This window comes from Rhinatrema bivittatum, chromosome 7, assembly GCF_901001135.1.
Source record: "Rhinatrema bivittatum chromosome 7, aRhiBiv1.1, whole genome shotgun sequence".
In the NCBI taxonomy this organism is placed as follows: Eukaryota; Metazoa; Chordata; class Amphibia; order Gymnophiona; family Rhinatrematidae; genus Rhinatrema; species Rhinatrema bivittatum.
Genome location: NC_042621.1, coordinates 230,021,273 through 230,036,402, shown reverse-complemented (window position 1 = coordinate 230,036,402; position 15,130 = coordinate 230,021,273). Strand labels below are relative to the sequence as shown.

The 15,130-nt window shown below is 46.4% G+C and overlaps 1 protein-coding gene across 3 annotated transcripts in view; it reads right to left on the bottom strand.

The window, feature by feature from the left end:
- Window positions 1–15,130, bottom strand: part of DNTT (DNA nucleotidylexotransferase) — a 451,081-nt gene that overhangs the window by 417,375 nt on the left and 18,576 nt on the right. The window contains exons 3-4 of one of the 3 annotated variants that reach the window (XM_029610767.1): window positions 7,562–7,605; window positions 6,089–6,173 (exon numbers count right to left, since the gene is read on the bottom strand). In XM_029610767.1, coding sequence (XP_029466627.1) covers window positions 6,089–6,173; window positions 7,562–7,605 — 129 coding nt within the window. Of the gene's footprint in view, window positions 1–6,088; window positions 6,194–7,561; window positions 7,606–15,130 lie in introns of all 3 variants that reach the window. The other 2 variants (XM_029610768.1, XM_029610769.1) reach the window with 2 other exon arrangements.

Here is a 15,130-nt window from a genome sequence, read left to right as displayed (position 1 = left end):
TTAACACTTGATTAAGTGTGAACTGAAGAGGTCATTTCTATTCTATATGGTGGTATACTGTGGGGGCCAACAACCCCAAATTGCCAAATATTAAATGTTCTTGCTAACTTTTAGAAATGTATATAGGCCTGAGACTATTAACCATGAGTAGATAAGGGTGCTGTTTGATATCCTATTAGCAATGTACATAGTCATGTAGAAATGTATATAATTATATAGTCTAATAAACCTGTCTATACTTGTACATACTGCCAGACTTTTCATAATCCCATTTGTTTTCCTGGGGTGAAGGGAGGGAAATCCCACCCACTAACACCTTCTTCCCCAGGTGGAGGCACCAGGTGCCAAGAACGTGAGGACCGATAGAGTCTGCCCTCGGTGGGTTTCCTCCAGGTGGGTCCCAGAGCCAGGAATGCCCCACGAGATAAGCGGTCAAGGGGGCATTACAATAGCAAGCCATTTATGCACACAACACCGAGTTTTAGGTGCATAAATGCTTTGAAAAATTATCCCCTAAAATATCCTATGAAGATTGTGTTAATTATTGGACTCATGAGAAGATGCCACAACCTCAAAAGATGTGTTTGAAAAAAGCCTCAAAATTTCAGCTGCAGGAATCTTATAAAACCCTACCACACTTTACTAGAATTGTGGTTTTGTGCATCACCATCGATACCAGGGCATCCATTTTGGGGATACAAACAACCCCCCCCCCCCCAACACACACACACAACTTCTTCATATCTTCTCCCAGGAGAGGGTACAGATTCATTGCCTTCTTAAATTGAGTCCCACCTCAAGGTGCTCCCACTTGGTCATCATCATTTCTTTGATGGCTCTATTAAAAGGGAAGGATCTAGGGGTTTCAAGTCCTCTCCTTTGGCTGATGCTCCAAAATCCTTTAGACTTTGACACCTGGGAAATGAGGGAGGCTAATTCCTCCTTCTGAAGAGTGGAGAAGAGACAATTCCTCCCCTCTGTGGACACCAACTCCCCTTCTTTCTTCTCTAAATCATCTAGGGCAGATAGGCATCTCTAAACATCAAACACCAAAAACAGGCCTGGTCCCCCTGGACATCTGTACTCAGACAATAATTTGTGATTCTAAAAAGAAATCCATAATGCTCACAAAGCATTGAGAAAAGCAGAAATCCATGATATATTTCAAAGCAATTGGCTATGGTGCATAACAGCTGCTGGTAGCATGACACTGAGCTTCCAAGCCCCTCTCCTTTCCTCCTGTGATCTTCCCCTTCAGTCCTTGTGTAATAATCTGAGTCCGTCATTTCTGTTAAAAATAGGTTGGTTTTCTTGCTTGGTGAAAAGTAACTTTGTATTGTTCATCTGATCTTGAAAAATAAAAAATGCAGCCCCTATCCTTCAAGATGCTCTGGTAGAACTCTTGCATGTTAAGGATAGGGCAAGTGAGTGCAGGGATAGAAGGATATTGGGAAAGTACTGGCAGGGGGAAGCCTGGGGCTTCTTAATAGTTTTAAATATTTAAGAGATATTAATTCTTAAAGCTTTATGATGTTCTGCTTTATCATGAAGATTTAAATGTGATAAGTTGTAGGGATGTGAATCGTTTTCCATATCGTCTTAACGATAGAAATCGTGTGGCAGGGCAAGAAAATCGTCTTAGGCACGATTTTTTAGTTAAAAAATCGTTAAAAATCGTTTTTTCCGATTAGTGCGCACTAACTCGAGTTAGTGCGCACTAACGGGAGTTAGTGCGCACTAACTGGGAGTTAGTGCGCACTAACTGGGAGTTAGTGCGCACTAACTGAAAATGATACAATTTGACACTTTTCAGGTCAGTTAAGGTCAGTTTAGGAATGAATATGTATTCCTATTGGTTGCCCTCTTATTTATTCATGTTACCAAGTTTCCTACTGACAGTATATGGGGGATGGGAAATGGAAACAGTTGGTAGCTTGACAAAACAAGTAATGTGATCAGTCAATGTGACTAGAACTTGTGCCCTAACCCTGATACCAGGGGTATTGTGATCTTCCTGCACACAGTGCCCTATCCCTATTAATACCAGGAGTGTTGTGATCTTCCTGCACACAGTGCCCTATCCCTAATACCAGGGGTGTTGTGATCTTCCTGCACACAATGCCCTATTCCTGATACTGGGGGTGTTGTGATCTTCCTGCACACAGTGCCCTATTCCTGATACCGGGGGTGTTGTGATCTTCTTGCACACATCCCGATATCAGGGATAGGGCACTGCATGCAGGAAGATCACAACACTCCTGGTATTAATAGGGATAGGGCACTGCATGCAGGAAGATCACAACACTCCTGGTATTAATAGGGATAGGGCACTGCATGCAGGAAGATCACAACACCCCTGGTATCAGGGATAGGGCACTGTGTGCAGGAAGATCACAATACCCCGGAGGAGTGAGGGTCAGGCAGCTCCCCCCTGTCTGTGAAGCCAGCCTCTCACCAGTAATGCAGGGAGGGAGCTGTCTCAGACTTCACCATCCTCCCCCCCCCCCCCCCCCCCCTTACCCACACACCATTCACTAGCTGGGACATGGGGGAAGTCAGGAGTGAGGGTCAGGCAGCTCCCCCCTGTCTGTGAAGCCAGCCTCTCACTAGTAATGCAGGGAGGGAGCTGTCTCAGACTTCACCATCCACCCCCCCCCCCTCACCCACACACCATTCACTAGCTGGGACATGGGGGAAGTCAGGAGTGAGGGACAGGCAGCTCCCCCCTGTCTGTGAAGCCAGCCTCTCACTAGTAATGCAGGGAGGGAGCTGTCTCAGACTTCACCATCCTCCCCCCCCCCCTCACCCACACACCATTCACTAGCTGGGACATGGGGGAAGTCAGGAGTGAGGGTCAGGCAGCTCCCCCCTGTCTGCGAAGCCAGCCTCTCACTAGTAATGCAGGGAGGGAGCTGTCTCAGACTTCACCATCCTCCCCCCCCCCTCACCCACACACCACTCACTAGCTGGGACATGGGGGAAGTCAGGAGTGAGGGTCAGGCAGCTCCCCCCTGTCTGTGAAGCCAGCCTCTCACTAGTAATGCAGGGAGGGAGCTGTCTCAGACTTCACCATCCACCCCCCCCCCTCACCCACACACCATTCACTAGCTGGGACATGGGGGAAGTCAGGAGTGAGGGACAGGCAGCTCCCCCCTGTCTGTGAAGCCAGTCTCTCACTAGTAATGCAGGGAGGGAGCTGTCTCAGACTTCACCATCCTCCCCCCCCCCCCTCACCCACACACCATTCACTAGCTGGGACATGGGGGAAGTCAGGAGTGAGGGTCAGGCAGCTCCCCCCTGTCTGTGAAGCCAGCCTCTCACTAGTAATGCAGGGAGGGAGCTGTCTCAGACTTCACCATCCTCCCCCCCCCCCCCCTCACCCACACACCATTCACTAGCTGGGACATGGGGGAAGTCAGGAGTGAGGGTCAGGCAGCTCCCCCCTGTCTGCGAAGCCAGCCTCTCACTAGTAATGCAGGGAGGGCGCTGTCTCAGACTTCACCCTCCTCCCCCCCCCCCCCCCCCTCACCCACACACCATTCACTAGCTGGGACATGGGAGAAGTCAGGAGTGAGGGTCAGGCAGCTCCCCCCTGTCTGTGAAGCCAGCCTCTCACTAGTAATGCAGGGAGGGAGCTGTCTCAGACTTCACCATCCTCCCCCCCCCCCCCCTCACCCACACACCATTCACTAGCTGGGACATGGGGGAAGTCAGGAGTGAGGGTCAGGCAGCTCCCCCCTGTCTGTGAAGCCAGCCTCTCACTAGTAATGCAGGGAGGGAGCTGTCTCAGACTTCACCATCCTCCCCCCCCCCCCCCCTCACCCACACACCATTCACTAGCTGGGACATGGGGGAAGTCAGGAGTGAGGGTCAGGCAGCTCCCCCCTGTCTGTGAAGCCAGCCTCTCACTAGTAATGCAGGGAGGGAGCTGTCTCAGACTTCACCATCCTCCCCCCCCCCCTCACCCACACACCATTCACTAGCTGGGACATGGGGGAAGTCAGGAGTGAGGGTCAGGCAGCTCCCCCCTGTCTGTGAAGCCAGCCTCTCACTAGTAATGCAGGGAGGGAGCTGTCTCAGACTGGTATCAGGGTTAGGGCACTGTGTGCAGGAAGATCACAACACTCCTGGTATTAATAGGGATAGGGCACTGTAAGAGATGACTGTAGTAGATTGAATAAAGATCTGATGTTTCTGCTCTCCTCACACCAAACAAAAACAACACACAAGCAGAGAAGCCCTTCTTACAAAGCTGAGCTAGTGAGTTAAGTAGGAGGAAAAGTAAACATACTGGTGCCAGTGTGGCTACTTAAAAAATACACTTACCAACAATCAATTACATATATTTGAACTGTGTACAGTTCCAGCCAGGACCACCTTTCTAAAATGCACAGTGATTGGCAAATTCAACATGCACTAGCATTTCAGGTGCCTGCTAACAAAAATAATAAACAAACAAGTTCTCGTCAGGTGAGTGCTGATCATTACATTACTTTTTTTGTCAAGCTTCCAACTGTTTCCATTTCACATCCCCCCAACCATATTGGTAACATCAGTAGATAAGAGCACAGCCAGCCAATAGGAATACATACATACATATTCATTCCTAAGTGACCTTTACTGACCTGGGAAGTGTGAACACTTTGTTTCATTTTCTGTTGGTGTTCGTTAGTTTCCAGTTCCATTTCCCATCCCCCCAACCATCACCTCAGTGGTAACCTTGGTAATATCAATAGATAAGAGGGCAGCCAGCCAATAGGAACACATATTCATTCCTAACTGACCTTCAGTGACCTGGAAAGTGTTTATTTGTATCATTTTCAGTTAGTGCGCACTAAATCGAGTTAGTGCGCACTAACGGGGAGTTAGTGCGCACTAACTCGAGTTAGTGCGCACTAACACGATTTAACGATTTTTAACGATAAATCGTTAGAATTTCTATTGTATCGTGTTCTATAACGATTTAAGACGATATAAACATTATCGGACGATAATTTTAATCGTTGAAAAACGATTCACATCCCTAATAAGTTGTTCATTGATTTTTCATTTATAGTAACATAATAGTTGCTGGCAGATAAGAATCATTTGGCCCATCTAATCTATAAATTTATCTCCACTGCTAAGATATATCTCATCTGTCAGTTGTAGATACCTGTCAGCTTGTATGATGTCACTCCTTCTCCAAGTCAGTTTCTGTTGACTTTCTCATTGGTTCTCCACTATCCAGGATATATCAATATACAAGTTCCCATACTTAATCCAACAACCATCTCCCTCTCTCCATGCCTCCGTGTCTTATCACCGGACTTTGTAATAATACAAACAACCTCCAAACCCAGAGCAGCTCATGTCTGAAAAGTGAGGCCATTGCACAAACATCTGACCAACTAGGTCCCCATGACCTTGCTGGTCAGTTACTGTCCACTAACAACCTACTGGCATTGAACCAGCTAATTTCTAGGGAGTTATAGGGGGCTGTTCCAAGACAGCTATCTCAAATATCTGGGTTTGCTTGTTTTTCTAATAGTTTTAAACATATTACATTAAACATGACAAAGAAGTAATTAATTACACTTTGGATTATTTTAGTCACTGCTACCATTGCTTAAGAATGAATCTGATGTTAGTCCAATAGATTGTTGCTGAATATTCTGAGAATTAATTCAGGTTCACATAGAACTGTTAATCTTTCTTTCTAAGTGGGCAATAATCAAAACTCCATGGGTATTTTTATCTGTGAGGCTGGCACTAATAATCAAAGCAAAAATCCCACAGGCTTTTGCATTGATTATTGCCCTCAGAAAATGTAACCACAGAGTTTGCATCTGCTTTCTCTACATGTAAATTTTTCATTGGAAACTAGGTTGGTAGGTGTGAATAATCAAACCTACATGTGTAGCTCCTCTCTCTGCCCTCGGGAACACCTCCATAATCAGTGGGTAAAAATGTACACATTATTGAACAGGCATAATTTTATCCAAAATTCAAAGCCCCCCCCACTTCTGAGGGTAAAATATGTTGTTTTTACCTTTGAAAAGGGCTTTGAATATTGCCTTCTAAACATCCTATATTCAAAGTGTTTTACCGTGAATATTCCATTGTAGTTTTGTAAAGTTGTCCTTCTCTGGCATGCATACTGAGAGATCTTAACAACAGCTGATGCATTTGTCATAGAGCCATCTTCCTGTACCTAAAAAGAAACATAGATAAAAGAATAAAAGTGCCGTTTAATTTTTGAACAGTTTCATTCATACACATTCTCTTCTCAGATTTTGTTTACGAATAGAGATGCTGGCTTACAACAATTTCTTGCAATTTTACAATATTTGATAAAGGTGTTTCAAATTAACATAAATGAACAAGAATGATTAGCGCACCATTATGGGCAGGGCCAGCTTTTGGGTAGGGCCAGTTGGGCAGTTACGCTGGGCACCATGAGATGAGGGGCACTTTGGGAATTACCTGCATCATCTAATGAGCTGGTCAGTCAGAAGGAAGGTAGCAGTGGTCATCATAGGCAGCCAGTATAAGAGGCTTGAAAGGCAAAGCCTCCCCAAAGGCTGGTAGGCCATGTATGACTCTATGTCCCCCTGCCATGCCCAGCTGGCAGGAAGGATGGCACCTAATAGCATGTCAGCTTCCTCTATCATGTTGGGCCAGTCTCACACTATGTGATCTCGCAGCTCAAAGTGTTAGGCTGGCTCTGTACAGCAGAAGAAAGTGATGTGCTATTAAGAATAACTGGCGATACTGCTAAGGGAGCCGGGGGGGGGGGGGGGGGGGGGGGAGGGGGGAAAGATTGAAAGTACTTTGAATTGGGAGCACAGCGCAGGAGACCTACATAATATGGGGTGTTGGGGGCAGGCAGAGGGAGACTAGACTACACATGAAGTTTTGGGGGAATGTCTGGAGGAGTGAGTGTGCCAGAAGGGAGCAGAGATTGCTTGCAAGGAGAGGAGAAGAGGAGGAGAATGCCTGGGGAGAAGAGGGAAATAATAGTTGGGATTAACTGGAGTAGTGAAGAAAAATTACTTCCCTAGCTCTTGTTTTGGCTACATAAGTCTTCCCCATTTCAACATGATCTGCTTCTCTGTGGACATTTAAATAAAGGCTTGCAGTCACCCTACTTTGAATGTTCATTTTTGTTTGGAACATTGTAATTTGTGTTGAATTCTGCATCCCCATTCATTTTCAAAAGTTGACTCTTATGTTAACTATTAGGGATGTGCATTGGTTAGAAACAAAATAAGAAATGTCAACAAAGTTTCCTATTTAATTTTGTTCTCAAAATGAAATGATTGAAAATCCAAAGAAATGTAATTGGTTTTCTTGTTTCATTTGAACCCCCCACCCCCCAAAAAAATTCACTTGTTGAGCCTAGATCCAGACCTGAGACCAGAACCTCGCCTAGGGAATAGGCCAAGGCCCAAAGCAGGGGCCGCAGCCTATGCCCAAGCATGATGCCAGTGCCTTTGCTTAGGCCTAGACCCAAGGTTGGAGCCTCGCCTAGGCATAGGCCACAGCTCGATGTAGGGCCATGGCCCATGCCCAAGTGCAATGCTGGGGTCTTGGACTAGGTCCAGACCCACAACAAGGCCTTTGCTGAGATCTGAGCAAAAGGCCCAGTCCCCAAAATCTTTGCCACCGGAGGCTGGGTCCCAATGCTTAGGCCACGGCCTAGGCCAAGGCACTGACCCAGGCCTGACACCAGTGCCTGGTCCAAAGGCTGGGTCCCAAATCCTGGGTCTTGGGAACCTGCCTCTGTGTTAGAATGCTCTGTTGTTAAAAGCTGGTATTTAACAATCTGTAGTTATTTAGAATAGTTGTGGATGGATCCTTGGACCAGTGGCAGATGATCACGCCTTCGGGGGAAATCCCGAGAGGGACCACTGGTCAGGCTTAGTGTAGGAGACAGACACACACTAGTTCTTTTATTAGACAATATAGTAAACCACCAAAGGTGGCAGTAGTGAGCTGGAAGCGCCCGGCTGGGCTACAGTCCCTCGGGTACTGGAACAGCGATCCCCAGGTGGCTGAACTGTAGAGAAACTAAGAAAGTGAGTGGGCAGTATATGCAGAGGTCTGAAACAAGTCCTTGATGGTAACACTCACACAATAGTTTCTTGAGGCAGCCCAGGAGATGGTATGCATTAGGCCCTCAAGGAGCGAATACCTGATCCCAGGGAAAGCTCTGAGAGATAGATGGAAACTCACTGATGTTATAAACAGCGATGACTTCTTAGTAGAAGTGGTATCCAGGAGCAAGTCCGGGACGTGGGCCCCTCGAGGAGTGAGTACCAGTTCCGGACTGCGACCTGAAAAGAAAAAGAGAGAGCAAGGCCTCCGAGGAGCAGGTACCTCTAGTGAAGTCCGAGGAGGCAGAATAGCTAGGGTTACGGAGAGCGAATCCCATCCGCAGCAACCAGGAGGAAGCTAGGTAAACCAATCCCTTGCTAACCCGTCTTGTTAGCAAAAACTGAGACCTCAAATATCTGGAGCTGGTGACGTCATCTCAGGGGGACGCCCCTGAGGTTCGAGTCAACACTGGTACATCAGTTGGGCCGCGCGCGCGTGCCCTTAGGCATCTGGTGAACATAGCAGCTTGCAGCGTCGAGCCGGTCCAGGAGCGCTGGAGGAGGATGGCCTGGAGACGCCGCAGCAGCTAGCCTTCCATCAACCCCGAAGGGAGTCGCCAACGAGGTAAGGTGGCCGGAGCAGAGATGTCGGACACAATACTCCGGCAACATTTTTGGAGCCTGGGCGTTTGGTCAGGTTTCGGCCGAGGCCCCATTGTCAGGCTTGGACCAAGGCAAAAACTTCTGGGATCTGGTCTCTGGGCTGGGATCTGGCATCAGGCCTCGGCCTAAGCCAAGGCTCCAGCATCCAGCCTAGCCCAAGGCATCGGGACCAGGCCTCTAAGCCTGGCTGTTGTGTAGGACCTAGGCCAAGGTCATGGCAACCTACCTGGCTTCAGCCTGGGCCTAGGCCTCATCAGCTGATCTTCCCCAGACCAGGTAAGTGAAAGTTGAGGAGGAGCTTGGCCTTGGCATTTTTCTTGGTGGGAGGGATGGGTGGTGGGGATGGGAGGCTCGGAAAGCCCTGTTTCTTTTTTTAATGTGTTTTTGGGAGGGATTTTTTATGTTTATTTTGTTTTTTTTATACTAAATAAAACAAAACTAACATTAAATGAAATGAAATTCATGGAAAAAAAAACACCCCAATAACAAAATTAAAAAACAAAATATTTTTTCCCAGTGCATTCCTATTAACTACTAATATGTCTTGTGCAATTATAATAAGAACAGGACAATAATGCATAAGTTGGTGGCTTGCAAATGCAAGTAGATTATTTAGGTTTTTTTAAATATATCAATCATTGCTGTTGAAATAGTTCTACAAAGTCTAAACCTACAAATAACAGGTTAGCATGAGATATACAGCTACTATATAAAAACAGAAAATTTCCAGTTGAAGAACTTTGTTTAAAAAGCCCCAGACATTGGACATGCTGCCAATTTCTCATCAAGGGACCCTTGCTGGCAGTGCTGTACTTAGTGTTTACTTTTCGTTTTCATAAAATAATGTAATGAGGATCTCCCAGGAGTTCCCTCCAGTACATCACTGACCTCGAGCTAATGTCCTTAAAAATCCATAAAATTCTTAAAAAGAAAAAATATAATAAACAGAAAAGGACTGTTTCTCAATGTGTAAATCCTTTATTAAACTCCGTCAAAGCTTCTTTATAATATTTATGCCACAATTTTTGTATCTCCAACACCAACTTTTGATAGGTGATGGAGCATTGCTGCTGCCATGCCAGCATCCAGGCCTGCCATTGCTGTTTGTCTTCAGCCAGCTACACAGCAATAACTTGAACAAAAGTCATAGTGAGGCCCCTGCGCTGGCTCACATACTCACAGGCCTCGTAGCAGCCCGGCTCCTTCCTCTTGCATTTGACTTCATAGTACTGGGGAAACTACGTGAGGGATGGGGCCACCAGAATGCTTGTGAAAATGCATGCCAGCTCATGGGCCTCAAACTGACTTTTGCTCAAGCCTGGCTGAAGGACAGCGGCAGCAGATCTGGAGGTGAGGGGAAATGTGACAGGCCAAGGGAAGAGGGGTAGGTCTGAGCAGAGGTTCCCATATCTTCCAATGATTTCTTGGGGAGAGGATGGACTTCCTTCCTTCCACCCTCACTGATCATTTCTGGGGTGGGAGGGGGACTTCTTTCCCCAACATGATGATTTCTGAGGGGATGCGCTATCGCAAAAAGATGGGCCTCTGCATGTATTGCGGGAAAACCAGCCATGCACTCCAAACCTGTCCTATCTGCACCATCTCCTCCACTGACTCTCCCGGCCTCCATCATCTCTGGGCCTCTCGAATTTGCCACACAAGCACTAGTCAATTCTGGTGCAGGTGGGAATTTTATTCTTAAAAGATTGTTAGAGCACTTACGAATTCCTACCTAACCAGTACCCACACCGCTGCTTCTCTCTTCCATACACAGCGAGCCACTAACAGGAGAAGTTTCGCTCACCATACAACCCATTTGCCTACGCACTGGATCCCTGCATACTGAGACCATCACTTTCCTGATCCTCAAAAAAGCTATTCATCCCATTGTGCTTAGCATACCATGGTTACAAGACCACTCTCCCCAATTCAACTGGTCTTCGATGAAGTTATCACAATGGGGGCCATGACAGATGCTTAAAAAAGTAAGCCCATTGCTATGTATGGTCACCACTACTGCCCCTCCAGTCTACCAACACAGTACACATCATTTCAAGATGTATTTTCTAAACAAGCAGCTGATGTGCTTCCATCACACAGATCATTTGACTATGCAATCAATCTAAAACCCAACACAGAGCCACCTAGAGGAAGAGTTTATCTACTTTCATTATCAGAGACTGAGGCCATGTCAGCCTACATTCAAGAAAATCTACAGAAAAAATTCATTAGACCCTCTAAGTCACCAGCGGGAGCCAGATTCTTTTTTGTCGCAAGAAGGATGGATCCCTTCGCCCTTGCATTTACTACAGAGATCTGAACGAAATTACTATTAAGGATCGGTATCCTTTACCACTAATTTCGGAGTTGTTTGATCGGCTCCAAGGCGCAAAGATCTTCACAAAGTTGGATCTAAAGGGTGCTTACAATCTTGTTCGCATTCGTCAAGGGGACGAGTGGAAAACAGCCTTTAATACTCGCGATGGCCACTTCGAGTATTTATTGTTCCATTTGGCTTATGCAACACCTCGGCCATATTTCAAAATATGATGAATGACATCCTGCGAGATTTGCCTGGGCAGAAGCCCTCTCACGCTTTTTTTACACCTGAGGATGTTCCTGATGCACTTCATCACATCATCAATCCAGAGAAGATAGTTCTGGCTGCTACCCATTCTGTTCCAGCAGTTAAAACAGTGGTCCCTCAGATGCTACGGAAGAAGCTTTTGAACTGGGCTCATGACTCCCGGTTAGCTGGTCATCCTGGACAGGTGCGTAAACTAGCCCCCTACAACGATTCGACAAACAGTTCATTCGTGCCTATGTCAACTCTAGGCAGAGTGATTGGGCAGAATTATTATCCTGGACTGAGTTTGCCCTGAACTCTCATCCTGCTTCTGCCACTGGATCTACTCCATTTCAGATCGTATATGGCCATCAACCTTTACCACCACTTCCAATAACTTTGTCAGGTACATCACCAGCAGCTCAGGCTACAGCTGAAGAGATCCACCAACTCCGGACTCAAACCAAGGACCTTTTGCACAAAGCAGGACAACAGGCCAAGAAGTGTTACGACACTCATAACAGAGCAGCACCCCCAGTTTCAGCCAGGAGACAAGGTGTGGCTCAGTAACAAGTACATCCGTCTCAAGCTGCCTTCTGTCAGATTCGCTCCACGCTACATTGGACCTTTCTCTGTCCTTCGCCTAGGTCCCTTGACCTACAGCCTTCATCCATGAAAATACACAACGCTTTCCACGTTTCACTTTTGAAGCCACTCATCCTCTCGGAGTTCTCTCGGAAGACCCCAGATCCACAGCCTCTTGATGCTGAAGAAGACATCGCATACAAAGTGGATGACATCCTGGATGTACGAAAAAGAGGAAAGCATTGGGAATATCTAATTTCCTGGGAAGGATACAGACCAGAAGAAAACAGCTGGGAACCTGCTGTCAACATCCTTGACAAAGATATGATACACCAATTTCATCTAACTCACCCTAGGAAGCCAAAACCCCCTGGGAGGGGCCTTAAGAAGGGGGGTACTGTTGTGCCCATTGGTCGCAGACAGCTGCGACCTTTGCTGCTCACCACTTTTTGCCCTGCAGCTCCAATTCTGGCAAAGATGGCCACCACTGCCTCAGCAATCCGACCTCCCTGGCTTTCCCGGGACGGCATGGAAGATCCCGGTCGCCATTTTGAATCTGGTGTGACTTAGGGCACGCGCACGCCTGTCCCTGTCTTATCCACATCATGGTGGGAACCTCGGGGGTGTCCCCTCCGCATGACATCACCTGCCTATATGTTTTTAAACCTACCAGACCTTCCTACCTACAAGTTAGCAAGGATTTCTGTCTTGCTTAAATTCCGCTACTCAAAGACACTTCGCCTCGCTGTTCCTGTGTTCCAGACTGAGTGACTCAGGTACCCGCTCCTCGGGGGCCTTGCTGCACTCAGGGCTATCTGCTCCTCGGAGAGCCTTCTCTGCGAGTCTCACATTCTCCAGCCTAAGTGAGCACCTCTCGCTGCTACCACGGACAGACCCTCCAGTGCTCTCGTGCCTCGGGTCTCCACTGCAACTACAACAGTAGCTCTTCTGCTACACTTTGGAGTGAGTACAAGATCTGCTCTACTCTCCTCCTCTCTTCACACTGTGTGGATCCTTGGGTTACCCCGCTCTGTGCACCACTACCGGATCCACACTGCCTTGTACATACTTCCTATACTAGCCTCTGGTCTACCCTGCACTGCGGGCCACTACCGGAGATACCTTGCACAAGAACTACCAGGAGGAAGTATTCCCCAGGTTATCCCGCTTTGCGGACCACTACCGTAGAATCCATCTAAAGGTCTTTCTACTCTGGACTGTGTTTACAAACCTGCTCCTCGGGTTGCTTTCTGCTGTATAATAAAACCTCTTGTTGGGGGGAGGAGTCAAGATGGCGGCATGCACTGAGCCCTAAGTCGGAGCTCTCTGGACTTTTGTTGAATTTATTCCCCTTGAAGAAATGCCTGCTAAAAGAAAAGGGAAAGTATGGACCTACCCGTCCGTGCAGACTCCTTCAAGTTTCCAACCGGAGATAACCGGCTTAATGTGCCCCGCACTCCAACAGAGGAGAACCAAGGAAACTGATGTGCACGACGGCATGGGAGAGCCGTCTGTGCCGGCAGGGGAGGTGTCTCTTAGCCCGGAAGAGAGGAGACCGCCTTTGCGGAGAGCCGGCGAGGAGCTAGAAAGGGAGGAGTCGGTGGCAATTCAAACCGGCACTCCTTCAGAGAGCCCCTCGCGTTTGTCAGACGGTGTTGATCCGGGTCCCTCCACCTCGAGCTCGGTGGAAGAACAGAGAAATGCGGTGATACCTGAGTCCAGCGGAAGGCTGGAAGAAAGCATGAATGCCGACAATGCCCCCAGGCAGCAGCTAATAGCTATACCAACACGGCCTGCACAGGTAACGTTAGACTCTTTATGGGACTTTATGGCTGGGATGACCTCTGCAATAAATTCTTTGGATTGCTCCAAATTGGAGCAATCTAATTCACAAAGCCTTCAAAAATCCACTGATATACAAAAACAAGTCGATTTACTGAAAGGAAAAGTCAGTGGTTTGGAAGAGAAAGGCAATGAGTTTCAGAAGTATAAAATAGCAGCGATTAAAGACCGAGAGGTCCTATCTAGGTGGATGGAATTCCTTGAAAACAAATCTAGACATTTAAATCTTCGTTTGACAAATTTTCCCAGAGTAGTAGGGGAGATTCCATACACCACTTTAAAGAAATTCTTCATGGAAAAACTGGAAATTACTGAAGCAAATTTTCCATCTATCAACACCTGCTTTTTTCTTCCTTTCCCAAGACAGTCAGAAAGTGCCAGTAATGTTCCCTTTGCAGGAAATCTAACGGGTTTTTTGGAAGATTCAACCCTGGAAGTTATAAATAGGGGAACACTTCTGGTATCCTTTATTACATCGAAGGATATTGGCTTGGTGATGAAGTCGTATTTCAGGAAATATCCTATAAACTTTCATGAAGCAGCAGTGAAAATATTTCCAGATTTAGCCCCACTTACGCAGGCCAGGCGTCGAGGTTTTTCAAACCTCAGACAAGAGGCTGTTGGGCTGGGCTTTACAGTAAAAATTTTGTTTCCTTGTAAATGTTTCCTTTCAAAGGGTAATGAACGCTTTGTGTTTTTTACGTCAGACCAGTTAAAAGAATTTATAGATGCCAGGAAAATTAACATCTTAACCCAGTAAGATTGATATGGAGTGTTGGTAAAGTGTATCTGCCATCAGTCTTTATATAGTTATTTTTTTGTGTTGAACTTCCTTAAAAGATTTCAAATTTCCTCACCACTATATATTCTGCTGGGAGTGGGAATTTATGGTTGAAAGTATATAATGTTTAATTATGTGATTACCCTAACTTGTTTGTTTTCTTTATAACTATTTTCCATTTTTTTATTTTCCTTTTATGAAAAAGAAAAATGTAAAGTTAGGAGTAAAAATTTTGTTATTAAGAACCCACTGTATTTCTTTATAAGCAAATAATATTTTGTTTATGTATTGGAAAATATAAATAAAGAATTAAAAAAAACAAAAAACAAAAAACCTCTTGTCTCTTGTCTCCATCACTGCTGAGATCCTGCCTGTCGTGGTGAGTCCCCACAGGGCTCCTCCCTGTGAGTGGAGTCAGCTCTCATCATGACCCAAGGGCCCACAACCAAGCTCAAGTATAACAGCTGTGACAGGTGATTTGAAGGCAGGAGGTTCAAACACACCTAATCAGTGGCTTCTATGGCATCAACCTTTGCTCAGGAGAGATGTGTGCTCTTAGAGTCATTAGAAACTATATGATGACGGTGACATCTCCAGCTCATAGTAAATACAAGA